The sequence below is a fragment of the Dama dama genome, chromosome 22, assembly GCF_033118175.1.
Source record: "Dama dama isolate Ldn47 chromosome 22, ASM3311817v1, whole genome shotgun sequence".
Taxonomy (NCBI): domain Eukaryota; kingdom Metazoa; phylum Chordata; class Mammalia; order Artiodactyla; family Cervidae; genus Dama; species Dama dama.
Genome location: NC_083702.1, coordinates 58,472,405 through 58,485,955, shown reverse-complemented (window position 1 = coordinate 58,485,955; position 13,551 = coordinate 58,472,405). Strand labels below are relative to the sequence as shown.

The following is a 13,551-nucleotide window of genomic DNA, read 5'->3' as shown; positions in this document are numbered from 1 at the left end:
CTGGAACACATATTACTAAAAACGTCTTGGGAAGGGATGCTATTCAAGCTGAGTGACTCCTATATTCAAGATTTTAAAGAGAAGAAAATATGGGCCCCACTACCTACTTCCTCTACACTCCCCTCCCCTGCACCCTACTCCAGATCCTCCAACAGACAAAGTAGTATATCTTAAATAATTTGGGTCCAAATTGGCCTCACACTCTGAAAGAACCTTTTCAATCAGCTGGCCAAGTGCACTTATGCCAGTGTTGTTTCTGGGCAGACAAATTGTATGGATGAGCTTTACCCCTACCACTAAATACCTCTGATGTTTGGCAGCAGGATAAAGGGGAAATAGAGTCACTGGAAGTCAGCTTGCCTGCTGGCGTCGAATAACTACAGGGCAGGGGTTGGGCAGGGGTTGAGGCTGAAAGTATCCTTAGAGTTGATTATGAGCATGGTAGAGCTTCCTCAGTCTTCCCAATTACTTCCCTGAGTCACTGGCCAATGACAGTCACCTGGTTGCCATTGGCCTGGATTGTTGGGCCCTGGGAATTGGTCCAGCAACACCAGAGGAACAGGCTTGAACCAGAGGAATGAGGAGGCCCAGCCAGGAAGGACCTCAGAGGATGTGCTAGTCAACCAGGGACAACTTGTACAAGATCCTCTGCCCCTGACTTCTCTGCCGGTTCTATTCATTCACCCACCTCTCTGAGTTCTGTAATAATGCCTGGAGAGAGAAACAGAACACCTTGCCCCCAGGATTCAGGGTGATGTGGACACTAAGCTCTGCTTTTCAGAGCAGTTTATAGGCCCTGCGTCTCCACTTGGAGAGAGGCACCTTCTCTGACTTTACTTTTGTGGGTGAAGTGCCAAAGATCCAGTGTTACCTTGGCTACCTCTTCCCAGAGAAGAATCTTCCGAAAATGATGTCCTCCTGGACTCGTCAGTGGTACCCTCTCTTCTCCTTGCACTTAATTCTAGAATGGAAAAGAAACAAGTTGGAGTGGGGGAATACTTCTGAGAATGAGAGCTTTGTTTCAGGGTGAAGACCAAGTTACTGTGAAAATTTTCCAGGGGCAAATGTAAGATGGGGACATGGTAACCAGCATATGTATTATGCAGATAGCCAGGGCTGGTCTCGGGAGAAGGCAGGATGGATGAGAACTAACCTAGAGGGCCTGAAGAAGTCTCTCCCACGTCCATCTATCAGAACTTCTAAAATCCTGGTGTTAACCATTCAACCCTCTGGACTGAGACTCAGCGCTTTCTGAGCATCCTCGAGTTAGAGGACAAGTCTAGGAGCACTGAATCCTAAGCTGTTAAGTGCAAATTCTTCTGTTTTCCTTCCCATGTGTTTTCTCTCTTGTCAAACATCACATATTGAGTTTAACCCGACGTCATGACTGTGCTTGACACTTTATACACACGATCTCATCTAAGCACGCGCAGCACAGGGGGAGACCCAAGGGAGCTGAGCAGGGCAGCCACCTTGGCGTGCTAATAAAGGCTTATCAAGCGGCTCTCAGGCAGAGATTCTCCCTGATTGGTGACCTGCCGGTTTCAGTGGTATACGTGCTGTCACCCCTAAGGCTCGGGACGAGCCCTCAGCGGACGAGTCTCTGTGTGGCTTTCTCCCCTCAGTGCTCTGCTCGGGGGGGCCCAAGCCACCACGATGGCCTCCCTGCCCCCAGCTCTGTCTTCTCCGTCCACAGAGACCGCCGAGGCCCCTCTCCTCACTGAGTCCTGGAGTGCTCTCCAGGCGGGGCCCTGCGGCCAGCACAGGGCTCACTCCTGAGTTTCCCTTCTCTCGGGGGTTGCTTTGATGTCTTAACATTGTTGTTCCCTGTGTTTTTCAGGCAAGAGGATGTGTCTGGTCCTCGTTACCCCAGTGTTGCTGGGAAGGCTGTCTTCATCTGTGATTTGTGACCCTACATTCATCACTTACGTATGAAATGCTTACACGTAATAGAATCTATTCCTGTTCTGCTGAGCTTCTTAATACCAGTACCATACAGTTTTCATTTTTGAGACTGTGATAATCTCTGGATTATTTAGACGTTATTATTAAGATGTTATATAACATCTTAAAGGATAAGTAACACACCCACCCTCACCTTCTTAGTTCAAAAGTATTTGTCTATCTTTCTAGATGAACCTCAGAATCATCGTGCAAAGATCTACCTAACCCAACTCTCTGATGAATTTTTGGTAACATTTTTATTATACTTCCATAAAGCTTATACATGAATTTCAGAAAAATTGGCAACTTTACAAAATCAATCTTCCTATCTGACAACATATATCTCATCTGTCAAATCTCCTGGTCACACACTGAAGGTTGTTATTGCTTTCTTGAATGTAACTTCCTTGTGTATTTTCTAATAAAGTTAACCTGTTTAGCTTAATATAGTAGGTTAATAAAGTATAATTGACTTTGTGTCCAATTACTCTACAGAGTGTTTTAACAAGTCAAATTGTTTTTCAGGTTTTTTATTGGGGAGAGGTTTGTAGGTATGCTATTCTCACTATCTACAAATAAAATATTTTCTATTTTTCCATAATATATTTTTATTGCTTCACATTTGAAATTAACCTGAGTTTCCAAATTAATAATTTATAATAACAGAGTTAGTGGGATTGTTCAGGGTCTGCCTAAAATAAAAATTCTAACTATTTAGTAACAAACACTGAAGCAGAATATTTTAGAATTAGGATATGTACTCAATTGAATATGGGACTTACTTGTTATTATACTTGGAACCACGACATTCACATTTTCTTTACTCCTTGACACCCTTTTCATTGCTTGCTGGATTTGCCATTGTTTTGGAGACAGTTTCAGCAGAAAAAACCCATATTTCATGTACTCTCTAAGGAGGAATTCTGTTTTTGCTATTTCACTACTCAAAAGAAAAATAGATATGGTTAGATATACTTGTGTGAAAGCATGTTCATTTTTAAAATAGGTTTTACAAAAGTCATTCTCTTGATCATGTATTTGAATAATAATTTGCTTAACAAACACTGTAAATATAGCCATAAAAATAGGGATTCAATAAGCTATGAGACAAGAGGCAAGAAACTGTAGGAATGTTATTTGAACAAAAATGCCCAAGGATAGGCACATATAGAAGAGACTGATGATCAACTTACTGGGTAATGGATCACTACCCAACATGCACAGATGCCAATATCACGGCACCAGCTTGTGAGAAAAGAAAGAGCATTCTTGAGATTGACTGGCAAGAAGACAGGAGGCAAGCCTCTTAAATCTGTCTCCTTCCTAGTCAGTCAACCTCTCAATAAAGCTCTTTCTTTTCTCAAAAGCTGGTGCCATAGTATTGGCTTCTATGTGTATCGGGCAGCACGTCCTTGCCTGGAACAACTTTGGTGAACCACAAAGGGACCTTGGTCTTATGAGGCCAGAGGTGCTGTGGCGCCTAGCAGAGCATGTGCCCTTGCCACCAGCGCGGCCACCTAGACCAAGTTTGTCTAGAGGGTCGGCCGTCGGGTTCCTGCTCCTCCGGCCTGGCATGCCAGGCTCCTTGGCACTACTTTCACTTTTGAGAAAAGAAGCAACTCCCAAATCAGACGTCTTTCGGATGAGTAACCTCAATAAAATGCACCTCTGCCTGTCTGATAACCTTCTCAGGATTATGGGTTAGAGCCCCACCCTGGGGAGATTTTTGTTGGGTTAGAGTCCCAAGGCTAAGATCATGTATTAGAGTTCCACCCTATGGGAGACGGTATAAAAGGTTGTAGCCACTGAGGTACTCGAAGGATGGGGTTAGTGTCCCAGGCCTTTGAATTTTGGTGTTTGTCTCTGTTTATCTACATCTGGCTGTTTTATGTGTTAGGATTGGCCAACAGGGGTTGGATGACTATAGCAAAACTTTATTAAACCAGATATGAATGAGGGCTCTCATTCCATAGAAGACTTAATGTTAACGGAGGTGTGGGGTGTTTCTTCTGGGTTTTTTTTTTTTTCACCTGAGCCTAATATGATTGCCTAATGGTATCGATACTGGTGTGTATTCTTAATGGAACCAGCCCTGATTACTTTGTTGTGGTGAGAGGATAAGGGAGGAAGGAAAGCGTGTGAAGCAGGAGCATCCTCCACCCCAGCGAGACATAGCCTGTTCTTGGGCTAAAGGAATTCTATATGGCTGGACAGATTATGTTGGTTTTCCCTCCCTGAGAATTTCAGCCCTTTTCTGTGAGCCAAACTAGCAGGGAGTTAGCACTGAACAGCTTGTAAGCCTCTCTCTACATAAAAGTAAAGTTTGCTTGGAAGAACAAACATAAGTGGTGGTGCTAAAGGCCAGGGGCTACACGGAGGCCTTGGGCTGAGTGCATTCCACCTAGAAACAGCCCAGGTGTCTAGATTAGCTTGTTTGCGATTTCCGCCAGGGAGGTAAAATGTTTCGGTCATCTAGGAAGAATAATCCCAACATGCTCAGAAAGGAAGTGAGGGTTTGTATATTTCAGCCTCTATCTTCCTGAATTCCTCTCTCAAATTCATCTCTGACTGAGCTAAGACAGCCTCCTCCCTTCACTTTTTGCAAGGTGGTACAGTCATCTCTTTCACCCTCCCCGTCATCAGGTAAGTTTTCCAAACTGGCGAGTGAGACAGGCTGGACTTTCACAGATGCCTCTGCAGTAAGCAAGCCTGCCCCCAGTACACAGAGGGGAAACACAGAGGAGCCTCTGGCCAAACTGGCTCGTCTTGAAGCTGCTGGGAGCCTCCTCGGCAGCTGGGAGCATGGGTGGCGTTCGGGCCACAGTCCTGGCAATCATCTCTAATGGAAAGTTCTCAGTGTCCCGCAGGGAGCTTCACACCCACCCTGGCCGTTTCTGACTGCTCACTGGCTTCTCCAGGGAGCTCTTACAGCCAAGTTGTGAATAGTCGCTACTGCATTTGCTTGCTTCTTTCCAGAAACCAGACTAGGATATGGAATTGGTTCCTACATGGTACAGTTCCCGCTTTCTCTCTCACACCTCCCAAGACTGACTGATTTCCCTCTGATTGCAGGGGGGAGGTGGGAAGGCATTTTCTTAGAGTTTTGCGATGCATAGACTATTCTCTTGGGTGTGAAATCTGGGGTGTTGATTTCGGAGTTGCTTGCTTGCACACTGTCTCTTGCTTATCCATTCTCAGAGGGGCCAGCTGACCCTCAGAACCAGCACTGAGGCAGAAAGTCCATCGAGGGGGCCAGGATCGAGTGTGCCTAGGTGCTCCCTATAAAGGAGCAGCATGTGCTCTGGGCCCCAGATTGGCAAACCCTGGTGCTTTCCATCATCTCCCATGAACCAAGGGTTTTCCAGCTGCAGCCAGCATTGCAGCATCCCATGGGCCCCGAGCCTCTTGTAAGACTGACGTCCAGGCCAATCTGTGCAGGCTGGGAAAAGGCAGCAGGCGCTTGCTCACGGCAGTTGTTCCAGGTTCTTCCATGGTTTTTCTGGCCAAGAAGCAAAGTGCTTTGAGCACAACAACAGGAGACAACGCAGTCAGCTGGCGGCAGAGCTCCAACTTCACTGGGGGCTTGTTTTCCCCCAGAGGACAGGCTCCCACGTGGAGTAGTCCTGGCTGTCCCACCATCAGCTCTGCCTCGCACTGTGAATATCAACTTTCCTCAGATCAAGAGAAAGAAGGTAGAAGACATCTGACTGGCTTCTCTAACTTGCTTTGCACTTTTTTTTCAGCAGCAAAACCATATTGGGTCTTTATATCAGAATAAGAATTTTTAGAACAGATGTAAAATTATGGTTCAAGGTAAGACTCAGAAAAAGCCTGTCCTGCCTGAAGTCAGAGCCTAATGATGATCTTGACTCACTACATTTGGCTCTCCTTGGGCGCCCAGTGTTTTCCTCTTTTTAAAAAAACCTTATTGAAGTATAATTGATTTACATGTTGTTAATTTCTACTGTACAGCAAAGTGATTCAGTTATATATACATTCTTTTTCATATTCATTTTCATTATCACAGGACATTGAATATAATTCCCTGTGCTGTATAGTAGGAACTTATTATTCATTCTGTATATGAGTTTGTATCTGCTAATTCCAACCTCCAGTCCTTCTCCCACACCCTGCCCCTTGGCAACCACAACTCCGTTCTCTATGTCTGTGAGTCTATGTCAGAGATGAGGTCACAGGTCATGTTATTTTAGATCCCACACATAGGTGATGCATGGTCTCTGTCTCTTTCTGACTGACTTGGTGTGAGCATCTCTGGGTCCGCCCGTGTAGCCGTGGACGGCGTTGTCTCGTGCACTTTTATGGCTGAGCAGTGATCCACTGTGTACACACACCGCATCTTTATCCGTTCGTCTGTCGACGGACACTGAGGCCGTTCCCATGCCTCGGCGACTGCAAGGAGTGCTGCAGTGAACACAGGCGCATCTGTCTTCTCAAATTGCAGCTTTCTCTAGATTTATGCCCAGGAGTAGGATTTCAGGATCACTGGGCAGCTCTACTTTAGTTTTTTGAGGAAACTCCATACTGTTTCCTACACTGGCTGCACCAATTTACATTCCCACTAACTGCAGAAGGGTTCCATTTTCTCCACACCCTTTCCGGCATGTTATTTGTAGACTTTTTAATGACGGCCATTCTGACCAGTGTGAGGTAATACTTCCTACTTTTGATTTGCATTTCTCTAATAATTAATGATGTTGGGCATTTTTGCATGTACTTGTTGGCCATCTGCATGTCTTCTTCTAAATGTCTATTTAGGTCTTCTGCCCATGTTTGACTGGATTGTTTTTTGTTACTGAGTTGTATGAGCTATTTGTATATTTTAGAAATTAAGCCCTTGTTGGTTGCATCATTTGGTCCCATTTGTTTATTTTTTGCTTTTAGTTCTATTGCCTCGGGAAACTAACCTAAGAAAATATTGGTACATAAAATCCTCATTTTAATATCAATGTTAATTTCAACCAAGTGTGAGTACAAATATAAAAAATACTGCCAATTATAATTGTAAGATAATTATAAAAATAGTAAAAGCATCCTAAATTCAGAGATGTTAAAATGGGGTGGGGGGGTGGGGGGTAACAGTGCCTTAGAATGAAGAAAAAAGAACATTTAGGAAATTTATTTACCTCTAACATTGGTTTCCTTCTTTTCAGCTAATATCTTGTAATGACATGTTAGAGAAACTTTTCAGCCAGAGGTCACTGTGTCCTGGTCCCCAGGTAGACACAATCCTTGATCAACAAATTACTTATTTTTAAAATGTGTTCATACTTATGAAATCACCAACTGATCAGGATTAGTCCCCCTGAGGTCTTGCCAGGCACCAGTAGATTTCAGTGGGGGCAGGGACAAATGATGGTAGAAGACAGGCCCAGCCTCACCTTTTCACCGACTGGATCTCCAAACTCGCCTTCTTGAGTTCCGCCGTCATTTGCAGCTTGTTTATAGTTTCCTGCGCTGCACTGAAAGGAACAGATTTATTAGTCTGTTTTGTATTGGGGCATGTTCTGAGAAACTAACAAGAAGAAAGAAGGGGGTAAACAGTGATTTGGCCAAAGTGGGGGGGCGGGGGGGAAGAAAACGAACATTTTGAGAGCATCTACAGATCTCTGGTCGTTTTCTCGAAGGAACTCTTCAAAGGCCGCCGCGTCTTCTTCGAGCTTTTTTTCTGCTTTCATGAGTTGCCTTTCCTTCATCGCTGTGTGTTTTTCAAACCTTAGAATGGTGTTTCTTTTGGTTGACAGAGTATACTGGGAATATTGAAAACACAAGTTCATCAAGAACATGATTCCACATTTCTAGCACATTTCAAAGGTCTCATAACAAAGGGGAAAATAACCTGCCTGGTCTGTGATCATTTCTATTAGAAATAATAGCGTGCTGCAGTGTAGGAATTTCATGAAGGAATTCTATTTTCAGGATAGTTAGAAGGGAGACTAATGCCTCTCTTTCACTTTTATGAAGAGGCTTGATATTGTTCCAAAATAGCCCCACAAATAAAAACAGCTATGTGTCTCCTCAGGCTCTATCCTAAAAAAGGGGGGAGGGGCATGTTCCATATTTCTCCAAAAAGCAGGTCCACTTAGTGTTACCCACAGTGTCCTCCGCTACTTTCTGGGCCTTGGGAAATTGGATTGTCTGCAATCACAAAGGCTTTCCTATAGGAAGTACTGTGGGAGAGTCAGGGTCCAACAATTCCTCCAAGCCAGCCCCAGGGTCAGGGGGAGCGCAGGGCTGGGGGAGTGGGGTGGGAGAGTGTTTAGCCAGCCTCAAAGCACCCTGTTTAGATCCTCCAACGCAACTTTGATAGCTAGATTATGTTTTGGTTTTGGTTTTTTTTTTTTTACTACATAATGTAAAAATCTACTTGTATTTTTAATGCCATGCATGAACAATAAAGTATAAACAAAGCCACAAACATTATAATGTGAATGGATTAGAATGTGGAAATGAGATAACTTTAAATAAACAACAACCAGGACTCCACTGGTGGTGCAGTGCAGGGGACACGGGTTAGATCCTGGGTCCGGGAAGATCCCACGCGCCTCAGACAACGAAGCCTGTCCTCCGTAACAGGGTAAGCCACCGTGGGGAGGAGCCTGTGCACCACGACAAGGACCCAGGGTGGCCAAAAAGAAATAATCAGTGAATTCACTTTTTAAAAATACAGTATTTCTAAATATGAATGGATGTAAAATAAAAGATTAAAGGAAAAAGGCAACCAAAACTTAGATACTCCATGTGTATAACCGCCAAATATTTATTACTTCATTTGCCAAGCAGTTACTGGGTGCCAGGTCTGTTTTAATGGTTCTGTTGGAGCAGTGAACAGAATAAAATGGATTGCTTCTGTGAGGTATTCATTCTAGCAGAGGGAGATGTCGGTTAAAGAGAAATAAGTGGTCCAGTGGGCAAGGGCAGGAGATTACCACCATGTGTAGCCCAGGAAAGACTCCCTGATACAGTGAGAACTTAACAGAGACTGGAAGGAAGTAGGGAGCAAATCATGTAGACATCTGAAAGAGGAATCTTCTTCCCAGAAGGAAAGGCCCCCTCTGCAAAGGTCCCGAGGGAGCGCAAGGAGGCCAGCATGGCTGAAGCAGTGAGCAAAGCACAGGCTGGCAGGGAGGAGGTCAGAGAGTGAGCAGAGCTGGGGGCCAGGAAAGTCACCTCTTCAGCAGAGGAGGGGCCGGGACAGCCTGACTACAGGGGGCAAAACTGGAAGCAGGAGACTAGTACTCGGAAGTTACAATAATTCATGCGAGACCTACTGGGGACGTGGACTACAGCGGCCGCAGAGCAGGTCGTGAAAAGCAGTGTGACTACAGATATATTTGGAAAAAAATACATCCCAAAGGGTATTTGGATGTGGGTTGTAAGAAGGAGGAGTTGAGGATAACCCCAATGTTTTGGGACAAAGTAACTTGAAAAATGGAATTGCTGTTGACAGAGATAGGAAACACTGCCTGAGATTCAGGTTTGCAGATGCAGGGGAAAGGATAACAAAGGAAGTTTTGGAAATGTGAAGTCTGACATCCCTATGGAGCATCTTAAGTAGAGATGTTAAGAACTACGGTTATAGTCGTTGGGTCTGAGTTGCACTGGTGAATCTGGAGCTCAGGAAGGAAAATCAGAAGTAAATTTGGAAGCTCTTAATAGGATGGTAGAATTTAAAGCCTCCAGTCTGGAGGAGGGTGGATAGAGTGTAGGGTGAAGTGTGAGCCCTGGGGTATTCTAGCATTTTAAGATCAGGGCACAGAGGAACAAGAAAACTGTGAAGGAGTGAGCTGTCAGTGCTGTGGAAGAACCAGGACACAGAGGGTCCTGGGAACCAGCTGAAGAAAACTGTTTCAGGTGAGGATGATCACCTGGGCCAACAGATGCTAGAAGCAGAAGGAAGACTGAAATGACTGAACTGGGCTGGTGGAGTGACGACTGAGTGGGTCTGGGAGAGGCTGGGCCTGTCGTGGAAAAGTCAAACGTCCAGGTGAAAACGTGGCAGTGCGTTCAGGAAGTCTGCAATTCGGCTAACAGGAGAAAGAAAGAATTTTAACTACCTCGAGCATAAACCTGTCTCTCTGGTCATTAATAAATTCATGGGTGGTCCTTTTTGTGTCTGCACCTTTAAAGAAAATTGAAATAGACTTAGTTTGGTTCATTATCCCTCAGAGATGTTATATAAAATAAAGGCTGTGTAATTAAATTATTGCATACAATATGTATCTGAGTTTTAAAAATACTATACTTTTAGAAAAACTTTTTTCCTAGCCACTGAAAAGTTACTTTAACAATATTATAATAACTATCATTTATTTTATGTCCATATTCCAGGAACTTCACTAGACTCTTTACATCCATAATTTAATTCTTTTTTTTTCCATAATTTTAACTTAATTCTGTTAATACCTCCAATAGGTCCTGAAGCTCAGCGATGTCACGAAGCTTGTCCAAGATCACACAGCTAACAAGTGGCAGAAGGTATAGTCACTGGTATATCATTACCCAGCATTTGCCCCTTTTTCATACAGTTACCTGACACTAACAGTAAATATTCAAAATGATATTCTTAAACAAACAGTAATTTACACTTACCTTCTGTTAATCTGAGAATAAGAGTGGGATCTAGCCCCAGTCGTTCAACTGAGGCATCACCTGTGTCGGCGAAGATTGCTATTTGGCCCAGGTGTGAACGATTCTTCATTCGTGATGAAAAAGTAGACTTTTGGTAGACTTTCATGCTGCGGTTCATGAACTTTTCCTGCCCAAGTGAAAAAGTTTAACAGAATTTCTAATGTACCAAAATGATGTTGTCTTAAAATAGTGATCGTATATAAATATCATTTGCAACAGGTCCTTTTCTCAGTACTAGTTCGTTAAACAAGCAACTTCAAGTTCTCATGTCTGAAAGGTTTTGCCTGGTTTTCAATCCCTTCTCGTAGGAAGCTGAGCACAAAGAAAGAACAGTCAAACTTGATTAAACATGAACTTCACAAACAGGAGATTAGAAAGTGATCTGGTTTTAATTTCACAGTTTCATCTAGCTCAGAATGCAGGTCACTTGGAGATTCCACTGATTGAAAAGGATTGATTCTGTGGAATTGAAAACTTGAGAGCAAATAGACCTCCCAAGTAGACATTCAAAAAAAAAAAAAAATCACGCAGTGATGTGAGGTCTGATCATACAAGCAGGGAAATTAACTGCAAGGCATAGCTGGGAAGTAGGCCACAGTTTCATACCAACTCATTCTAAAATGACACCTCTTCCTCCACTTTTATTCCATCTTCCTCCCCAGTACACACATATACATTCTCTTATTTGCATCTGCCTGGCAAATTCTGACTTGTTTTTAATGATTCAGTTCTTGTTATCTCCTCAGTAGTCTCTGTACACATACCCCATCATGGCTCCCGCCACCCTCTTCCCTTTTTTCACCAACAAATACAAGTGTCCCTTTCTCTATGCATGCTTCTGTTACTGTATTTCAACTCTAAGATGTCATTTGTAAGACGCACTATCATTTCATGCAGTGCCAGTGCTGAATGGCATCCCATCTATGTAGCTGAGTCCCAATTTCAGAAATGTGAAAATGCGAGAAAATGTGGGCATCAGAATCAGCGGATAGGGTATACTGTACCTGTCATACCAGAATGCAGTGCTGTGCGTGTATTCTCCAGTAGGTAGTGATCGCTAGCTCCCTACCACAGCTGGACGCTGTCCTAAGACAGCGATTACACCATCTCCTAGCACAGTGGGAGACACGCAATCTGACATCTGACATCTCAACCCAGCAAAGTTCATAAAGGTGATGGCTAAGAGGGTATGATCCTAACATTGATTGCCACTGTGGTTTCTCTTACCCTTTTCTTTGCTGCCATTTCATTTTCTTTGAAGAGAAAGAGATCTTTAAAAAAGATCTTATATGGCCTGTCCTTTTTGATTGTCTCATCTTTTTCTTTCTCTGTTTAAAAAAAAAAACAGAAAACTTCTGTCAATCCTCATGTTGACCAGAACAGCAAGGCTCCACCATCCAGGGGAAAGTAAGTGAGGGCACCTGGGTCTCCGAGGAGGAGGATCCATGCAGCCTTGCCCCCAGCAAGGTGGGGATATAGGGCCTGGATCACGGGGGCAGGAGCCACAGTTCCTCTGATTCCCAGGGAAAGAGGGAGGAGCCGCTGCCCCAAGCAGTACAAGGTAGATGAACAGACAACACTGGACTGATGAGACTGGCAGCAATTTCATCAGTCACATACACCCCAGTGTGGGAGGATGCCGTGGGCCACGCAGGGCCATACCACATCACACGCGCACTCAGGAGCAGCGGACCAGGAGGAGCGGCAGGAGGCAAGCTCTGTCACAACAAGAGGGTTGAATGACCTCTGTTCCTACAGGAGGACGTGACCGACTTGTTTGAATAGTTTCACAGGCTGGCAGGAACATGAAACCCATTATGTTGAAGAGCTATGGAGCATAGCTGGTCCTGCTGATAGAGGAATTAGCTTCATGGGGAACACTTTCCACTTGGTGGATGCCAAATCTGCCAAGAGCAGGAGGACTTACAGTTAAGGCTTTAGAGCCCGCTGAGGCTCCAAGATGTCAAAGCAGAACGTGAAATTTTAGGTCTTGTAATAAATGAGCAGAGACAGTTGAGGGTGCATCCAGGCAGCTGGGCTTGGAGACGGAGTGTGGATGAGAGTAGGCAATAGGCTTGATGGCTGCCCCAGGTGAGGGAAGATAAGGTATGGGGCACAAAGTATTGTCAAGATCCTAACTTTCGTGGGTTCTGGTGGGTTCGGAGGGTCATATAATGTTATTAATATGTAATTTTATTAATTTATAAGCAGGTCATGGGCTCAGGAAACTGTTCCCAAAGATGCTGCTCATTGCTCTGTGAGTGATAAAATCCTTTCACTGTGACCCAAGAGTTTTGTATCCAAGCAACTGTGGAAAGCAAACTTATTAGTTTGTAAATAGGGGAACATCTTAGATCCCTCATAGTTCTTGACAAAGTAATACAAAACTTTTAAGAAAGGAGGGATCATCTAATACATACTATTCTATTATTCTGCATCTTGGTTTTATCAGTTGGCAATATCTTAGAAGTTCTTTCTATATCAACACATATATATTTAGCTCATTAAAAAAAAAGCTATCTAGTAGCCAATTCTTTGGATGTATTATACTTAATATAACAAATCCCATATCAATGGACATGATGGTCGATCCCAGTCTTTTGCTATTGTAAATAATGCTGCACTGAATATTCTTCTATGCATATCTTTAATCACTTGTTCAAATGTATCTGTAGAAGAAATTTCCAGTATGGTTCTATTTAAATGCTTTTTAAAGTTTGATAGTGGAGCAGAGGCTACTAATGGTTCTCTGATACCCATTCTCCATTATTCTAAGAAAGAGAGCCTTCAACTCTAACTTGGCACACGGGCCCCCAGAGTTAAGACTATATGTCTCAACCTCCTTTGGAGCTAGATATAGCCATGTAAGTAAGTTCTGGCCAAGGGGATGTCAGGAGAAGTGGTGAGGGAAGCTTCTAGGAAGTGTCCTAAAAAGAAGGAGTGTGTACCTCCCTTCCT

At 43.8% G+C, this 13,551-nt stretch overlaps 1 protein-coding gene across 1 annotated transcript in view; it reads right to left on the bottom strand.

Annotated features, from left to right (window-relative positions):
• The window catches only part of CCDC38 (coiled-coil domain containing 38), a 35,988-nt gene that overhangs the window by 16,661 nt on the left and 5,776 nt on the right, over positions 1–13,551 (bottom strand). The window contains exons 3-9 of the mRNA XM_061125609.1: positions 11,821–11,921; positions 10,555–10,720; positions 10,020–10,084; positions 7,549–7,712; positions 7,344–7,424; positions 2,727–2,884; positions 872–961 (exon numbers count right to left, since the gene is read on the bottom strand). Of these exons, the coding sequence (XP_060981592.1) occupies positions 872–961; positions 2,727–2,884; positions 7,344–7,424; positions 7,549–7,712; positions 10,020–10,084; positions 10,555–10,720; positions 11,821–11,921 (825 nt within the window). The remainder of the gene's footprint in view (positions 1–871; positions 962–2,726; positions 2,885–7,343; positions 7,425–7,548; positions 7,713–10,019; positions 10,085–10,554; positions 10,721–11,820; positions 11,922–13,551) is intronic.